Source organism: Scyliorhinus canicula, chromosome 6 (assembly GCF_902713615.1).
Source record: "Scyliorhinus canicula chromosome 6, sScyCan1.1, whole genome shotgun sequence".
Classification (NCBI taxonomy): domain Eukaryota; kingdom Metazoa; phylum Chordata; class Chondrichthyes; order Carcharhiniformes; family Scyliorhinidae; genus Scyliorhinus; species Scyliorhinus canicula.
Window position 1 is genome coordinate 179,144,525 of NC_052151.1, and position 18,804 is coordinate 179,163,328.

An 18,804-nucleotide genomic window follows, 5' to 3' on the forward strand; every position below is an offset into this window, starting at 1 on the left:
AGGGACCACATGACCGGGACGAGGATGAGTAGGTTTTTCGGGGGCGAAGACAGGTGTGCAAGGTGCTCGGGGAGCCAGTCGAACCATGTCCATATGTTCTGGGCTTGCCCAGCGCTGGGGGAATTTTGGAAGGGGGTAGCAAGGACGGTGTCGAGGGTGGTAGGATCCAGGGTCAAGCCAGGCTGGGGACTCTCAATTTTTGGGGTTGCAGGGGAGCCGGGAGTGCAGGAGGCAAAAGAGGCCGGTTTTCTGGCCTTTGCGTCCCTAGTAGCCCGGCGCAGGATTTTGCTTCAATGGAAGGATGCGAGGCCCCCCAAGTGTGGAGGCCTGGATCAATGATATGGCAGGGTTCATCAAATTGGAGAAGGTGAAATTTGCCCTGAGGGGATCAGTACAGGGGTTCTTTAGGCGGTAGCAGCCTTTCCTCGACTTCCTGGCAGAACGGTAGGAAAATAGACCGGCAGCAGCAGCAACCCGGGGGGAAGGGGGGTTTGTTGCGGGGAAGGGAGAAATGTGTATATGTGTGTATTGAATATGCCGGGTGCTTATCTATTTCTTCTTTTTGTAGTTACTGGGGGGAGGGGGGGGGGGGGTTATTGTGTTATTTCTTTTTGTTGTTGTTGATGCGGTTTTCTTGCTGTTATTTTATGTTTTTGCTATGTTTTTGAAAATCTTAATAAAAAATATTTTTTGAAAAAAAACCTTGTCTTTTCTCATTGTCTAAATCCTCCCACACATAAATTCTTCCCCCAAATATTTATTTTAAAGCGCTCTCTGGAGCCCAAGTTATATGACTTTACAGGACAGCTTCCACTTTCCCCAGTAGTGATTCTAGTCATAGAATCCCTACAGTGCAGAAGGAGGCTATTTGGCCTATCAATTCTGCATCGACCATCTAAAAGACCACCCTGCCTCCGCCCACTCCCACACCCTCTCCCTACAACCCTGCAAAGTAACCTGCATATCATTGGACACTAAGGGGGAATTTAGCATGGTCAATCCACCTAACCTGCACATCTTTGGACTGTGGGAGGAAACGCCACCAGCAAACAGCAGAAGAATTCTGGCCTATATAAGCATGTACAATTCATCACATACCTGTAACTGTTGTCTGTCTAGAATAAGCTGTTTTCTCCTTGACCATGACAAATGTTGATTATCAGGATTTGAATCTGAATATTTATCTTCTGTACTTTTCAGTAAACTACCTGCATTACTGAACATACAAAAAGTTAATACTGAAATGTATATTCTTTGAAACAGTAGCATATCCAAAATTCTAAAGTTTTTATGTAAAGTTCTATTTGCATTCAAGTACCAATGATGTTAGCTATTGACTAATTTTTTTATTTTGTGCCTGTGATAAAGTTTCAGCAGATTTCACCCAAGAGGCTTCATAGAACATTAGAAACACTTCAATAAGATACCGGTAAGTAAACTAAAGCAGGAGAGTTTGAGCTTTTTATTTTCATGTCTCAAGTGTAACTTGGCATCAGTGGATCACATAAATTTTAAACTCGCCATCTATATTAGTTTACTTATATTGTAAGCTGTTGTCATCAGAGTAGTTGGGGAGGATTTAATTTAAAATGACAGGGAGATGGGACCTATGGAAGGAGTCAGCAGAGGTGGAATCAAGGAGAAGAATAAAAGACAGTAAGAGAATAAGAAAAGTAATAGGCAGGGAAATTAAGGGCCAGAATTAAACAGGGCTTCGGTGAAAAATAGTGGGGATAGGACAAGTAATGTTAAAAAGACAAGTCTTAAAATCCTAGCCAAAAGGCTAGAAGACTGCATACCAGAGGTGGTCGCAGAGGATCAGATGGGTTTTGTCAAAGGTAGGCAGCTAACCTCGAACATCAGCGCCTGCTAAACGTGATAATGACCACATCCGGGGAGAGAGCACCAGAGGTGGTCGTCTCCCTAGACACAGAAAAGGCTTTGACAGGGTCGAATGGAAATACCTGAGGTACTGGAGCGGTTCGGGCTTGGAACAGAGTTCACCTCCTGGGTAAAACTCCTATACAACGGTCCAATGGCGAGCGTACGGACCAACACCAACTCCCGATACTCCCAGCTGCACAGGGGCACCAGACAGGAATACCCACTGTCCCCGCTTCTGTTCGCTCTAGCGATCGAACAAATTCCGCTACATAGGGATCCAAATGGCCCATGACTGGAAAGAGATTCACATATAGAACCTCACCAGTCTGACAGAGGAAGTAAAAAAGGACCTGCAAAGATGGAACACACTCCCACTCCCTCAAGAGGAGAGTCCAGACGATCAAAATGAACGTGTTGCCCAGGTATCTCTTCCTCCTTAGATCCATCCCGATCTACATCCCCAAGGCCTTTTTCAAAGTCCTGAAATCAACTACGGCAGCAATTTGGCCTGACTAAAATGTCGGACAAAGCTCCCATCTGCAACAACCATAGGTTCACACTGGTGCTGACTGACATTTAAAAAGTGGGGACAGGACAGAGGGACACTGACAGTTAGGGACCTATACACTAACGGCAGGATTGCAACAATGGACGAACTGACAGAGAAATTCCAGCTAGCCAGGGGGAACAATCTAAGGTACCTGCATCTCAAAAACTTCCTACGAAAGGAGACAAGGACATATCCACAACTGCCACGACAGACATTACTGGAAGAGTTACTGGACGCAAGCATCGTAGATAAAAGGGAACTGTAGCGACATGTATGACCGACTGGTAGAAAGGGCTGACACCGTACTTGATGCAACAAGAAAGAAATGGGAGGAAGAACTGGGGATTGAAATAGGGTGAGGACTCTGGGGCGAAGTACTGCATAGGGTCAACTCCACCTCCACGTGCACAAGGCTCAGCCTGACACAGCTAAAAGTGGTACATAGAGCCCACTTAACAAGAACTCGTATGAGTAGGTTCTTCCCGGAGGCGGAGGATAGATATGAACAGTGCAAAGAAGGCCCGGCCAACCACGCCCATATGTTCTGGTCTTGCCCCAGACTTGTGGGGTACCGGACAGCCTTCTTCGAGGCAATGTCCAAAGTGGTGGGGGTGAGGGTGGAGCCATGCCCGCAAGTGGCGGTCTTCAGGGTATCAGACCAGCCAGATCGATTCCTGGGGAGGAGGGCGGACGCCCTTGCCTTTGCCTCCTTGATCACCCGACTTAGAATCCTGATTGGCTGGTGGTCAGCAGCACCACCCAAGGCTGCGGACTGGCTGTCCGACCACTCAGAACCTCTTCAAATGTAGAAAATCAAATTCGCCATCTGAGGGTCAGACGACGGCTTCTACAGAACGTGGGAGCCATTCACCCAATTGTTCCGGGACCTGTTTGTGGTCAACGAACAAGCAGAAGAATAGCCAAGTAGCCAAGAATCATGGGAAAGTAGCTGAGGTGGGGGAGGGAGTGATAGACCGGTAGGGAGGGAGATAGCAGCTAAACCCAAGAGAAAAGAAAGGTGAACCACAGGAGAAAGAGACAGGGAGGAGACAGGGAACAATAGAGGGGAACCAGTGAGGTTTGGGGGGGGGAGCCATCTTCTATGTATGTATTCTATTTTGTGTACATAACGGTAAATATACTTTGTTCAAAAACCCAATAAAAAACATTTATTAAAAAGGACAAGTCTTAAAATATTTGTGCCTTATTGCGCGGAGCACTCGCAATAAAGTGGATAAATTAATTACACAAATAGATTTTAAAAGGTATGATATAGTCGGGATTACGGAGACAGGCCCGCAAGGTGACCAGGGATGAGAACTGAACATCCAGAGCAATTCAGTATTTAGGATGGACAGACAAAAAGAAAAAGACAGTGGAGTTGCATTGCTAGTCTGGTTTAAGAGGAAATTAACGCAATGTAAGGAAAGATATTAGTTCCGACAATGCAAAATCTGTATGGGTAGAATTGAGAAACACCAAGGGGCAAAAACATTAGTGGGGGCTGAATATAAATCTTCAAACTGTAGTGGTGATGTTGGGAAATGACATTAAACAGGAAATTAGAGATGCATACGATAAAGGAACATATCTAATTATGGGTGATTTTAATCTGTATATAGATTGGACAAATCAAATTAATAACAATAACGTAGAGGAGGAAATCCTGGAGTGTATACAGGATTGTTTTCTGGACCAAACATTGAGGAGCCAACTAAAGAGTGGGCCATCATAGACTGGGTATTGTGTAAAAAGAATGGAATAATTGGTAATCTAGTTGTGAGGCCCTTTGGGGATGAGCGGCCATAATATAATAGAATTCTTCATCAAGATGGAGAGTGACATAGTTGATTCTGAGACAAGGGACCTGAATCTTGGGTTTTGAATCTTTATAAGTAAACTATGATGGTATGAGGTGCAAGTTAGCTATGATGGTTGGGAAAAGTTACTGAAAAGGATGACAGTGGATTGGCAATGGCAAGCATTCAAAGAGCACATGGGTGAATTGTAACAAATATTTATTCCTTTCTGGCACAAAAGTAAAACAGGGAAGGTGCCCAAACCACGGCTTACAAGGAAAATTAGAGATAGTATCAGATCCAAGGAAGAGGCACACAAATGGTCCAGAAAGAAAACAACAGGTTGGGAGCAGAATTCAGCACAGGAGGACCAAGAGATTGATTAAGATGGGGACTGGAGTATGGGAGTAAGCTGGCAGAGAACATTAAAAACTGACTGTAAAGGTTTCTATAGATACGTGAAGAAAAAAAAAATTGGCGAAGACAAGTGTCGGTCCCTTACAGGCTGACTAACTAAATACATACAGTCTTCACAAAGGTGGACACAAATAACACACCAGAAATGTTGGGGAACGCAGAGTTTAGTGAAAGGGAGAAACTGAAGGAGATCAGTATAAGTAGGGAAACGCTGTTAGGGAAATTGATGGGATTCAAGGCCGATAAATCCCCAGGACCTGATAATCTACATCCCAGAGTAAGAAAGTGGCCGTAGAAATAGTGGATGCATTGGCGGTCATCTTCCAAGATTCTATAGACTCTGGAACAGTTCATACAGATTGGAGGGTGGCTAATGTAACTCCACTTTTTAAAATGAGAGGCAGAGAGAAAGCAGGTAATAACAGACCAGTCATCCTGACGTCGGAAGTGGGGAAAATTCAGTGGCAGATTGGAAAGAGTCAGCATGGATTAACAAAAGGGAAATGATCTTGTTAATTTAGGACTTTACCTACGAATGAGACAACAGCATTAAGAATAGCTCTTTATAAACATCTTGATTCACAAAATTCAAACAGGGCAAATCAACGAGTGAGAAACTGAAGTGAATATAGAAGTCTGTTTCCAAAATTTGTGGATTGAACAAGATCCACTCGGCACGTGGAGAGAAACTGAAATCAAGTACAAGGCAATGATTAAAATCTAAAATTAACAATTTTCATGTACCTACAGCGAAGGTTCCACCAACACATGGCAATTTAAAAAGTCTATCCTTTCAGGTAGATGCAAAAGATCCTGTCCCATCATTTTGAAAACCAGGGGAATTATCCTTTGTGTTTGGGCCAATACTTATCCCTCAACCAACAATTTAAAACAAATGATCTGACCATTATTCCAAGATTGTGGGACCTTGCTGACTACTGTGGATCCTGCATTAAAACTGTGAAGGCACTTGAGAAGTACAAAAAAGTGTTCTGATTAAAGGTCAACTTTTGTGACTCTCTCCACAGATGCAGCCTGATCTGCAGCATATACTGTTTTCACTTTGTGGTAGTTTGGCCCCTTTAGGAGGTGCGAGCTCCACTGATCACGTGACCAGCTCAAGGCCAATCACACAGGAGCGCATGAACCTCAGCCAATTGAGACTTTACTTGGAGCCCTGGGAGCAGGACCCCGGAGCTGAAGAGTAAAGACTTGTACGGGCAGCATGGTAGCATGGTGGTTAGCATAAATGCTTCACAGCTCCAGGGTCCCAGGTTCGATTCCCGGCTGGGTCACTGTCTGTGCGGAGTCTGCACGTCCTCCCCGTGTGTGCGTGGGTTTCCTCCGGATGCTCCGGTTTCCTCCCACAGCCCAAAGATGTGCGGGTTAGGTGGATTGGCCATGCTAAATTGCCCGTAGTGACCTAAAAAAGTAAGTAAGGTTAAGGGGGGGTTGTTAGGTTACGGGTATAGGGTGGATTTGTGGGTTTGAGTAGGGTGATCATTGCTCGGCACAACATTGAGGGCCGAAGGGCCTGTTCTGTGCTGTACTGTACTGTTCTATGTAAATTGTTCTGAGACTGTTATCTAACTGCCTTTGCCTTTCATCAATAAACACCTTTGTTTATTACTGGAAGCCTCCAGTGTATGGTTCGAGCTGCCACATACTTCAAAAGTATTTAATTGATTATTTAGTACTTTAAGATGTCCTGAGCACATGAAAGGCACAACATGAATAAAATTATTTTTATTCAACTGTTTCTCAGAACCTGACAATCTTTCACTAAACTATGAGTCTCTACGCTTTTTGTTTTTATAGATTGCTTTGGTGCATAATAAAGAGCCTTGCAGGCCACACAATATTTAAACCTATGTGCCAGTTAAGGTGCATATACTGCCCCAATCACTTACAGCAAAAATAGTGATGCTAACCTGATTTATGTACATTCTAACCTCAGGACATGAAAGGACATTAATGTATCTGTTCTAGACCCCAGCCACTGGCTAGAAATGGCAACGGTCAACATACCCTACACAGCCTATAATGGAACTACACGGAGAATCAGAGACACTTTATAATTGCTGTCACTAGGGAAACCTAGATAAGGCATGCCCACCTTTAGGTCCCAATAATGGCAATAAAATATAAACATAAACAAACAATTTAAGTTATTTCTGGAATAATAAATTCATATTTATATAAAAATCTATCAACAGTTCCTTCTTCCTTTACATACATCAGCTTTTCTTTTTAGTGATATTTATATACTTAATATGCATACTTATGGTGCTCAGCAACTTGTGATTGAAGTTTAACTTCTTGCAGAAATCTTGCAATACAAGGTTGGTAGGAAGGCAGCTGGAACTTTAAGGAGCTCTTCTCTCTTTTTAACTCTGCTAATTTCTTGCTGAACTTGTCAGCTACAACAAAATCAAATTAAAATTGATAATCCATTGAGACAATGCTATTCTTCATAAACAAATACTTAATTTATTTACATGAAAATAAGACTGCAAAGTAAAGTTTAGCATTAATCTATTACACAATTTTGACAGTATGCAAATTATCAAAAGTAAATTAGATGGGTCTGCACACCACAGTTCTAAAGACATTTCAATTTATGCTGAAAATGGTCAACTAAATACATTCCGCCATTAGAATAGCAAATTTAGCAAGAAAAACATCTAAAGCTAAACACAGGTTATTCGGTGGTCTTGGAAATACAAAACTCCAGTGTCATAACCAATTGTAGTCTAGATGTCTTGAACCAATAATTAGAGAAACCTCAAAACAAAACTGAGAAGTAGAATGAAGCCATGCAGACACGACTGTCACAACAGGTCAAATTAACGTTGCTCTCTGTGCATTTTGTGGGCCCTTTGTTGCTAACTTTAATCAGTTTGCAACATATGATCACAGCATTTTTAATTGATATTTGTACAACTAAATAAGTCACCAGTACAAATCCTGGTAAGAATGTGAATGAGAAAGGATGTGTCCTCTCAAAAGCCTGGTTTTAACCCAAGAACGTCTTGTGCTACAGGGTGTTGAGATCATGATCTTGTCTTTGCCAAATATTCTACAGAACTGCTGGTGACCTCACCAGAATGATGATTTATTGATGTACACATGGTGAAGTAACAATCTGCAAGATCCAAAGGACGTGTTGTTAGGTGAATTGGATATGGAGTTCTCCCTCGGTGTACCTGAACAGGCGCCAATGTCGCGACTATAGGCTTTTAATAGTAACCTCATTGCAGTGTTAATGTAAGCCTACTTGTGACAATAATAAAGATTATTATTATATTCATCAGAATTGCTATACAGACTAAGTTATCATAGAGTTACATTAGACTCTCCTGGAACTACCCTCATGTGCGACTGTCCTGATGTACGCCGTACAACCATCTGCCGATAGCCGGTTGCCACATGACTGATGTCTGATACCACCTGCTAGTGGGAGGTCACACTGCTGAGTACATGTAATATTATCCACAGGCATGTTACCGCACATGGAAGCTAAATTTCTATGACTGCATCGCCGTACGTTTCAGGCAATTTTAGCTTTTGATCCTCATTTATATTTGGTATGCTGACTCCTGGCTGAACTTGACAGGAATCATGTGGAAGCGGGTGGGAAGAGGCAAAACCGGGATCCAAGAGGAAAATCCCATTATATAACTAAATATATTTAATCAACAATTAGAAGTCATAGGAATAAAATGGTGGAACTGAAAACTTACATCTCAGAAGCAAACATTTACTATGCAAACATGGCTACACACTAGAAGATTAGAGTGAGGAATTTTCAGAAATACGGGTTGTTCAGAAGGATGTAAATGACAGGAAAAAGGCGGCAATATGCAAGATAATCTCAAATCAAGAAAACTGAAAATATTTTAGGCGAAGGGAAACAAATGAAAACGTTCAACTGGATCTCAGAAAAAATTGTCACATGACTAAGTTAAAAATTGGATTTTGCTACAAGTGCCGAGGATAAATGAAGCAAGCCAACAGTATTTTATAGGTTACAAGAAATTATCTAGTTCAGTGTTTTTCAAACTTTTTTTCCCAGACCTCCAGGACCCACGCCAGCTGACGTTCACGAGACATACCAACTGACGTTAGCGACCCATGCCAGCCGACCTTTGCGAGATACAATTATTGCTTACATTTAATGTGGCAGATCGGCCTGCTTGGTCCTCAAGTTATCTCTTGCTTCGTCATTCAATGTTACATTTCAGCTAAGGACTTCAGCTGTTGATTTAAGTTCTTTCTGAGTGCTTTTTAAAAAATTAAGAGGTATGTTCTATGTTTGTCCTCGTACTCGCCATGCTTAGTCTTTGAATGCCTTTGAAGATTTGAGGGTTTTAAACTTCATTTGTCAGCATTTCCCTGCATATATCACACATGGGCTTTTCATCCTGGTTTGCATTGGCACAATTAAAGCCATCCCTCAAGAAATGATCTTTATACTGCTTTGTTCCCGATTTCAGTTTCTTCTTGATTGTTTGTTCACCAGAGGTCCTGGAGCCCGGGACACAGCTCACACCAGCACTGCCTTGTCCTACTGTGGACTCTCCCAAAAAGCTCTCTCCAGCACATTTAGTTGTGAGATCCTGTTCTGTTTGTACCTCTGACCCTCCCTATCAAATTACAAAATGACTCCTCTTCAATTCTTCACACACACTCCTGTTGCTTGCTTACTGGCAGCTACAAAATGGAGTAATCTCACCTCTATGTTTTTGCGCACAAAGCATTGACGTGCCGGGTGCATGAGCTGCTCTCTGCCGCTGCCTGACAGAAAGACTCACCGCTCATATTTAAAGGCCGGTCGTGACCGGCATCCTTTTTGTTTTACTTTGAAACTTTATTTCTAATACGCAATTTTTTTTAAATTTACAATTTTTTACTGCTAAAAATTAAATTAACTTCAGTTGAATATGTGCAGCCGTACATTTGTTTAGAAATTTAAACAGTTATAGAAAAAAGTACAATCCTGTTTTTACTTTAAAAACTCAGACTTTAGGGAAGATGAAGTAACTTGGCAAACACAATGTCACACTAATTCTTACTGCTCCAATGCATTGCACAATCCAGAAAGCTCTGACTTCCTGGTTTCCAGAGTGTCGACTGTAGGTTTCTTCCAGTGATCACATGTCAGCCCTATTGACCGGCCCGGTTAATCAGTATTCCGAGAAACCTGGCCTGGTTTCCTTTCCCTGTACCCACCCCAGTCACAGACCACTTCCCAACTAGTACTTACCGTCAAGGGAATACAAACGGACGGTGTGCTGACTGTTGACCCGATTGACCAAGTAGCTACAGGCTGCATACTGCCGATCAATGGAGGGGGCCGAGCCGAGCAGCGTGCAAAGGACGAGCACCAGAGCAGAGCTCCAAGCTGGGGCCACTGCTGTTAGCATTGTGTCCACATGGACGCCCGTCAACCCATAATCCCCCTCCCCCCCAAACACTCTGCGCGCGGTGACCAGAACACAGTCGAGCCTCGCGCAGCCTTCCCCCTCGAACACCGCAATCACTTGGGGACTGCAGTTGGGAACTTCTTCCCGAGATCGGGAACTCCATAACTGATTGCTCCACGACCCTCCTGACACCCAGCCGCGACCCACCTGCGGGTCGGGACCCTGAGTTTGAAAACCCCTGATCTAATTAATATCTTTGCAATAGGTGACCTCAAACAGTTCAGTATTAAGTGGGATAGCCTAATGGAACTGTGGTGACATAAGCTGAGCTAGTAAGTTTGACATAAAACTGCTTCAGGATACATTGTTATGGAGTCCATTGGGAAAATTCACATCTAGAATGACTTTCAGCAGCAATCTGGAAGACAGGCACATTTCAGATACAACAGAATTTATGAAGGTGAGTAATTATAATGTAATCAAATTTGAGGCCTGACAAACAGAGCGAGTTTAAGACCAGAACTGAAGCATATATTTTAAAGAAAGCAACCAACAATAAAATGACAGAGAAATTAAAATGTAAATAAAAACAAACAGATCCCACCTCCACTCATTGGAGGTTAAAATTTGTAATTTGCCTAGTGGAACATCCGGGGAGATGGTGGCATAGTGGTAATGTCACTTGACTTGTAGTCCTGAGGCCCAGGTTAACACTGTGGGAATATGGTTTAAAATGGCAGTGATGGAATTTAAATATTTTTTTTTAGAATCTGGTACAGAATGCTGGTCTCAGTAATAGTGACCATGAAAGTATTCCCGATTGCCATTTAAAAAATCATCTGATTCACTACTGTCATTTAGGGAAGGGAATTTGCGTCTTTACCTGGCTGGCATACTTGCGACTTCAGATCGACAGCAATGTGATTAACTCTTAAGTGTTCTTAAGGGATGGGCAACAAATATTGGCCTTGCCAGCAATGCCCACAACCATCATCATAGCATAGAATTTACAGTGCAGGAGGCCGTTCGGCCCATCGAGTCTGCACCGGCTCGTGGAAAGAGCGCCCTTCCCAAGGTCAACACCTCCACCCTATCCCCATAACCCAGTAACCCCACCCAACACTAAGGGCAATTTTGGACACTAAGGGCAATTTATCATGGCCAATTCACCTAACCTGCAGATCTTTGGGCTGTGGGAGGAAACCGGAGCACCCGGAGGAAACCCACGCACACACGGGGAGGATGTGCAGACTCCGCACAGACAGTGGCCCAAGCTAGAATCGAACCTGGGACGCTGGAGCTGTGAAGCAATTGTGCTATCCACAATGCTACCGTGCTGCCCATGAGCGGATAAAAATGGCACTTATCTCATTTCACCATCATATTCACACGCCTTATAATAATCTTAATTATTGTCACAAGTAGGCTTACATTAACACTCCAATGAAGTACTGTGAAAATCCCCTAGTTGCCACACTGCATCTGTTCGCGTACACTGAGGGAGAATTCAGAATGTCCAATTCACCTAACAAGCACGTCTTTCGGTACTTGTGGGAGGAAACCGGAGCACCCGGATGAAACCCACGGAGGCACAGGAAGAGTGTGCAGAATCCACACATACAGCAACCAAAGGCGGGAATTGAACCCAGGTCTCTGGCTGTGAAGCAACCGTGCTAACTACTGTGTCACCCATAATTTTGTACATGAACATAATAGGACACTGAATTTTGCAGTAATAAGCATTATGAGGAAATTTGGCTCATGTTTGGGGCCTCACGGTAACAGGGGCCTCACGGTAGCATGGTGGTTAGCATCAATGCTTCACAGCTCCAGGGTCCCAGGTTCGATTCCCGGCTGGGTCACTGTCTGTGTGGAGTCTGCACGTCCTCCCCGTGTGTGCGTGGGTTTCCTCCGGGTGCTCCGGTTTCCTCCCACAGTCCAAAGATGTGCGGGTTAGGTGGATTGGCCAGGCTAAATTGCCCGTAGTGTAAGGTTAATGGGGGGATTGTTGGGATACGGGTTACGAGGGTTTAAGTAGGGTGATCATTTGCTCGGCACAACATCGAGGGCCGAAGGGCCTGTTCTGTGCTGTACTGTTCTATGTTCTCAAAAGAAATGTAATATAACATTTTAGAATAATGCAATTAACAATTATGACAAAATTCAATAGGAGCTTACCTTTCTCATAATCATCTTCCTGTACAGCCTTCTTCTGAAGTTTCTTCAGCTTTTGGATCATAGATTGAAGCTACATATTAAAACATAAAAGGTGCAAAAGCTAGAACCGAAGCATATTTAGAACATAACAAATAGGCGCATTTGAACATTTCCAAATGAATTCTTTGAGAATGGTGAAGTTCTTCATAACCTTTACGGATCGCTGCAGATCATTTATAACAAAGAGGTATCGTTTGTGCAGAATCTGCTTCTTGGAGCTAGGTGATAAATAATACTTACTTATTTTCCACATGTGTGTGGAACAAAATCCTTAACACATAGTTTATAAAGACATTTATTACTACTTATGCATTGCACATAGACAAACATTCCTTCCTTAGCCAGCTGCTGCTCGATGTTGATTCTATTTGTAGTCACGATGAACAACTTGATTTTTCTCCTAAGATGTCATGCAGAACAGTTTGTAAGATTTCCATGACATCAGTGTCAGATCTACTTATGGAGTAGGAGAGTCAATTCAGAAAATTTGGCTCTGCATTTACCCAATATATCAGTTAGAAGGTCAGCCACACTGATTGATTGATATTTATTGTCACATGTCCTGAACTAAGTGAAAAGTATTTTTCTGCAGCCAAGGGAACGTACACAATACATACATAGTAGACAAAAAGAATAATCGATAGTACACTGACAAATGGTACATCAACAGATAGTGATTGGTTACAGTGCGGAACAAGAGCCAAACAAAGCAAATACATGAGCAACAGCAGCATAGAGCGCTGTGATAGTGTTCTTACAGGGAACTCGGAGTATGTAAAGTATGTGAAGTCCAAGAAATTGCACAGCATCATTTTCTCAGTGATATGAGTCAGCACAAAGCGTGTTAAACTACTACTCCTTTACTGGAGTAATCTCCATCACACCTTCGTATTAATGTTTAATTTTCTATCTGGTTTAGAGCTAATTTGTGAATTCTGCAGACCCATAACCTGGAGATCCCGCTGAAACAATCAAAATTAGATAGGAGGAATATGATTCTAGCAAATGAGGCAATCTATTTTTAAAAGAACAGAAGTCAATGTAACTAGGTATCAGAAACTGGGAAGGATGCATAATTTTTAAGTGTATTCAGGGATGGGAACATTGACAAAAAGTTGAAGAGTCAACTTAAAACTAAAATATCTATCCACCGAGTGTGCTTCAGTGGATTAATATTCAGAATAAATTATCTTCCAGGTTAAAATTCACTGTTGTAAGGCAATCAATAACAACAGTTAAACAAATAGAAAGTGTGCGTGTGCGGGGTGATGTGTTATCCATAATTTAGCTTAAAATGGATTGGACAACTCGGATAAAATGAAATAAAATGAAAATGAAATGAAAGAGACAAATAGCAACGTGATTATTTCCTTCTAGCATGGTTAAAAATGCAAAGACGAATAGATCACTTGGGCAAAAGGTTGGTCTTGTGTATACATAAAGTGAGGGATCTCACAAAGTCATGCCTTATATTACAATCAGTTGATACAATAAATAACGGTGTCCCCACAAACAATGCTACAAATCATTTCAAAGTACTAGGCAGAGAATTATTTTCCAGTAAGCTAAAAGTCATTGCTGAAACAAGTGTTGACCATTCACCACACTTATTCCATAAACTTGAACAATTTTACTTTTCTTATAACAAACTAGTCACTTCTTTAGACTTTTCCACCAGCATTAATACTACACATGCATAATTTATTGAAGTTTAATTTATGTATAATTACAATTTACTCTTCAGAGTTGAAAGGGCTGAGTAGCAGTTGTCGACTCCTTCACTCTTTTAGCCATGATAATTAAGAAAATTGCAGGTTCTACCATTTTATATTACAGCACTCTGATAACTAATCCAAAGCAGCACCAGAACCGCGCCAAGATATTTAGTACCGTATACACAGGAACTATTTCACAAGTTTTACACAGGTTTGTTACAGAACCACAGATTCCCTAAAGACTACGAATCACTGTTGACAAAAAGTGGAAAGTAATTGTTAAGAAATAGATATAGTATTAAGTATGTTATATTTACATTAATGAGTGTTGGGCATGACCTATAGCTTTAAGTTTTAGTTCAAATGTTTTAAGTTGCCTGTACATCGTGTGGGTTTGTTCGATCCCTGCGTTGTAATGAGGGCTTAAAAATAATCCTTATTAATGTCACAAGTAGGCTTACACATTAACATTGCAATGAAGTTACTGTGAAAATCCCTTATGACCCTGAAGCAAATACATGGGGCAACATTCTCCATCCAGCGATGCCAGATCGCTAAACGTGATTGGGTGGAGAATCGCATGAGCCAGAAGTCACAGAATGAATGCATTCTACTCTGAGCGTACAATAAACGCTGTGGGCATATAATTAATGAGCCCGACTCAGTATTCTACGGGGCCTCCGCAATGCTCCGTCTCCGCCAGGAGGAATAACCGATGGTGGATTTCAAAAATTAAGAAACACTCGCCGTGGCTGCTGAGGCAGAGAGCAGAGGTAGGACATGTTCCCAGAGATGTGGCCATAGGCAGTCGCTTTTTTGGGGGGGGGGGGGGGGGGGGGGAAAGAGACATGCCAACCACTCAACAGGCTGAGGAGGTAAAAAGGAGGCACCGCATCAGGCCTCATGTGTACTGGCAGCACCTGTCATTCAAGGACCTGGCATGCCATCGCAGACTCCGGCTGAGCAGGGGGACAGTGCGACATAGCTGCCGGATCATGGCGCCCCTGGAACCGCAGCACATGGAGGAGGACACCTGCTCCCGGTGGCCATTAAGGTGACAGTCGCCCTGAACTCTTACGCCTCAGGCTCCTTCTAGATGCCGTGTGGGGTCCTGTCTGGTATCTCGCAGTCCTCAGTGCACAGGTGCCTCCGCGCCGTCACAGAAGCTATACATGTCCGGTCGGCGCAATACATCAGCCTGAATATGGACCAAGCCCAACGGGGTTCGTCGCCATGACCGAGATGCCCCATGTCCAGGGGGTAATTACCAGGATGCATGCCCCCTTTGGGCACTGGCCCATGACAGGCCCGTCTTCACAAACCGAAAGGCATTCCACTCTATGAGCATGCAGCTGGTGTGTGACCATGGGCTGCACATTGTGTACGTCTGCACCCAATACCCAGGTAATGTTCATCCTGGAACACTTGACGGTTCTGGACACCTTAGAGGCTCAGCCCCGGATGAGGGGTTGGGCCCTAGGCGACAGGGGTTATCCGCTGTGGTCATGGCTGATGATGCCTATCCAGGGGCCACAGACCAGCATGGAGACCTGCAACAGCACGACCAGAGGCATGATGGAGCGGTACGTTGGCATCTTGAAGATGCGGGACAGGTGCCTGTATCACTCTGGAGGGGCCCTCCTGTACAGCGATGGGAAAGTTTCCCACATTGCGCAGCAGAGAGGCGAGGTGCTGGAGGATGAGGATGGACACCAGGCCTCATCTGATGGAGAGGATGTGGAGAATTGGCAGGCCATGGGGCCCAGGCAGGCACAGGGGGCCGCATGTGTGCCCAAGGACCGGGACACACTGGAAATGATGACCCCCACCTTGCAGCCTCCTCTGTGATTCCAACCTGCCTCACCAGGGTAACAGCGGGTCTGGTCCATGGGCTGGAGGAAGATGACAACCCACTCTGCAATGAGCTCTTGTGTTCCACATCATTTGGCAATGTCTGACTCCTGCCCACGGTAGCATTTTCCACCGTCCACCCGGCTGATTCCTCCACGTGAGCTGGCTGACCCTTCTCACAGTCCCACCGAACCTATTGGGTGGTGGAGCTTCGGAGGGGATGCGGGAGGTTTAAGTTGAGAAGCAAGTGGAAGGGCGGAGTACGAGAATGATGTGTGGTGTGCGACCTTGGGGCCCCAGCCCATACCCACCTCCAACAGTCACCATCCTTCCCCCACCCCTCCACCTCTGCCCACCAGCCCCTCTGCAGCCAGGCCAGGCCAGCCCAGCACTCGTACTCTTCTGACAAAGCACAGAGGCAGATTGAAACGTTTGTGCACACATGTGTATTGTGAAACGGTGAATATTTATGTACAAATCTGGGCCCTAGACCCTAACTCTATTCTATGTGCAGCCCCCATGGCAACTTAACTGGTGTCTACCTTTCTAGCCTTACGGGCCCCAACACTACATCTAGGTGGATCCCCAGGAGGTACATCAGGGGTTGAGGTGGCCTGCTATGAATCCTGCCCTGTGACAAGGGTCCCCTTTGGCGGCAGTCCTCTGTTGGTTGGAATGAGTGTGTGGGTGGAGTGCTCATATACAGCTGCACCTTGTCAGTCTCGAATGTCAATCCCGACAAATCAGGCACCGTTTTCATTGGAAATGCTATAGTTCCACATGGCACCGGTACTAGTCCATTAACGTTGCATGGGACCGGCGCTGATTCAGTGGTCGTAGAACACCACCGATTCAGTCCCAGCATCAGCACTTTGTCTCTGAAGCAGAGAATCCAGCCCATAGTTGCGGCGAAGGGGTAGTGCATTAGGCGTATAAGGTATAGGTCAGAGGTAGGTTCTTCACAAAGAGTGGTGGGTGTGTGGAATGCACTGCCAGTAGAGGTGGTGGAGTCAGAGTCATTAGGGACATTTGAGCAACTCTTAGACAGGCACATGGGCAGCAGTAAATTGAAGGGGTGTAGATTCGGTTGATCTTTGATTCGGATAAATGGTCGGCACAACGTTGTGGGCTGAAGGGTCTGTATTGTGCTGTACTGTTCTGTGTTCTATTATAGTTAATCTTTTCTATAAAAGTTCATCAGGTGACCCGTGTGACTCTGTTCAATAGCTTCCTCCCACGTATCTAAAGAAAAAATAAAAGTTAGGATTTATCTAGCCGGGTTCCACCCTGGGATCTGACCTGTCCAGCCTTATTAGCTGGGATTGTAACGGCATGGTGGCACAGTGGTCAGCACTGCTGCCTCACAGCTCCAGGTTCAATTCCGGCCTCAGGTGTCTGTCTGTGTGGAGTTTGCACTTTCTCCCGGTGTCTGTGTGGGTTTCCTCCAGGTGCTCCGGTTTCCTCGCACAGTCCAAAACTGTACAGGTTACATGGATTGGTCATGCTCAATTGCCCTTTAGTGTCCAAAAAAAGGTTAGGTAGGGTTACTGGGTTATGGTGAAGGTGTTGCTTAAACTTAAGTAGGCTGCTCTTTCCAAGAGAAGGTGTAGACTCGATCGCCCGAATGGCCTCCTTCTGCACGGTATGAATTATGTTCTATATACAGTAATGATAACATTTAAGTCTGCTTTAGTGTTTCAGACCAAAAAGAAAGAATAAAAGTGCAATTTACCTTCAATGAAACATTTTTGAATGATGTGGCAAACTGTGTCCCAAAATTAGTATCTCAAAATATAATATTAAATTAATTTAACAAGCAATAAAACAGTTACCTTATAACAAAGATCATTGCATAAACTCAGCCCCAGAGCAAAATTTTTTTCACAATCGCTGGATGGCTTCACTGATGGCATGAAATGGATCAAGTTCAACTATGATGTTGCGAGTAACTGGCAGCCGCCCAATTTTTAAATATTCATTTCACAAGTTAAAACAATAAGTTTACATCTACTTATTAACGTTAATAATGCATGACCATCAGGAGTGTGTGCTGCGCTGGGCCAAGAAGGTGAAGAGCAGCAATTGGGAGAATGGGGTAGTACGGATCTACCAGGATTGGAGTGCGGAGGTGGCTAAGCGGCGGTCCAGGTTTAATCGGACGAAAGAGGTGCTCTACAAGAAGAAAGTAAAGTTTGGAATGTTGCAGCCTGCGCGCCTGTGGGTAACTTATTTGGACCGACATTATTACTTTGATTCCCCGGAGGAGGCGTGGGCCTTCGTGCGGACGGAGAAACTGGACTCGAACTAGGGGTTTGGGGGTCGGTTGTAATGCTTTATTGCTGGTTTCTGCTGTTGCTGTGTTCTCTTTTTCAGTACTTTTGTAATTTTGATATGGTTATTTATTGGGGTGTTGTTCTGTTTTTTGTTGGGGGGCATTGTTTGAGTTCTGTATCTTGCAGGGAGGGTTGGGGGGTTTGTTGTATTCTATATCGGGTTGGGGTATGGAGTGGGGCTGGTATTTGGGACCTGCGTCAGAAGGGTGTGGTGGGGCAGTGCGAAAGCGCGGGCTTTCCTCTGGTTTCCCGCGTTGCGGGGCTAGAGACGATGGAGACGATGACGGGGGGGGGGGCCTTAACTGGTTCTTCCCCGCGCTGGAGCGGTGCCTGGAGGAGGGACAGGATGGGGGATGATCCCACTATGGGAGGGGTCAGGCTTTTGGCGGGAGTTTCCGGGGTCAGCAGAAGTTAGCTGACCCACGGAAGCACAATGGAGGATGGTTCGCAGCTAGGAGAGTTCCTAGCCTGGGGGGAGGGAGGGGGGGAAAGGGGAATACCGGTTTGCTGCTCGCAGGGTCAGGAAGGAGCTGGTGTGGGCCGGGGAGACAGAGGTGAGGTGTTGTCGCTGTGGGGACTGGGTCGGGCGGGGTGGCAGGCCTGGGGCGGGCA

At 44.4% G+C, this 18,804-nt stretch overlaps 1 protein-coding gene across 18 annotated transcripts in view; it reads right to left on the bottom strand.

Annotated features, from left to right (window-relative positions):
* disc1 (DISC1 scaffold protein) overlaps positions 1 to 18,804 on the bottom strand; it is a 201,561-nt gene that overhangs the window by 134,369 nt on the left and 48,388 nt on the right. For all 18 annotated transcript variants that reach the window (XR_005461041.1, XR_005461043.1, XR_005461042.1 and 15 more), the window contains 3 exons: positions 12,255 to 12,324; positions 6,932 to 7,070; positions 1,099 to 1,216 (listed from right to left, as the gene is read on the bottom strand). Coding sequence is in view for 10 of the 18 variants with exons in the window: in XM_038800517.1 (XP_038656445.1) it covers positions 1,099 to 1,216; positions 6,932 to 7,070; positions 12,255 to 12,324 (327 nt within the window). In the remaining 8 variants the exon portion in view is untranslated. The remainder of the gene's footprint in view (positions 1 to 1,098; positions 1,217 to 6,931; positions 7,071 to 12,254; positions 12,325 to 18,804) is intronic.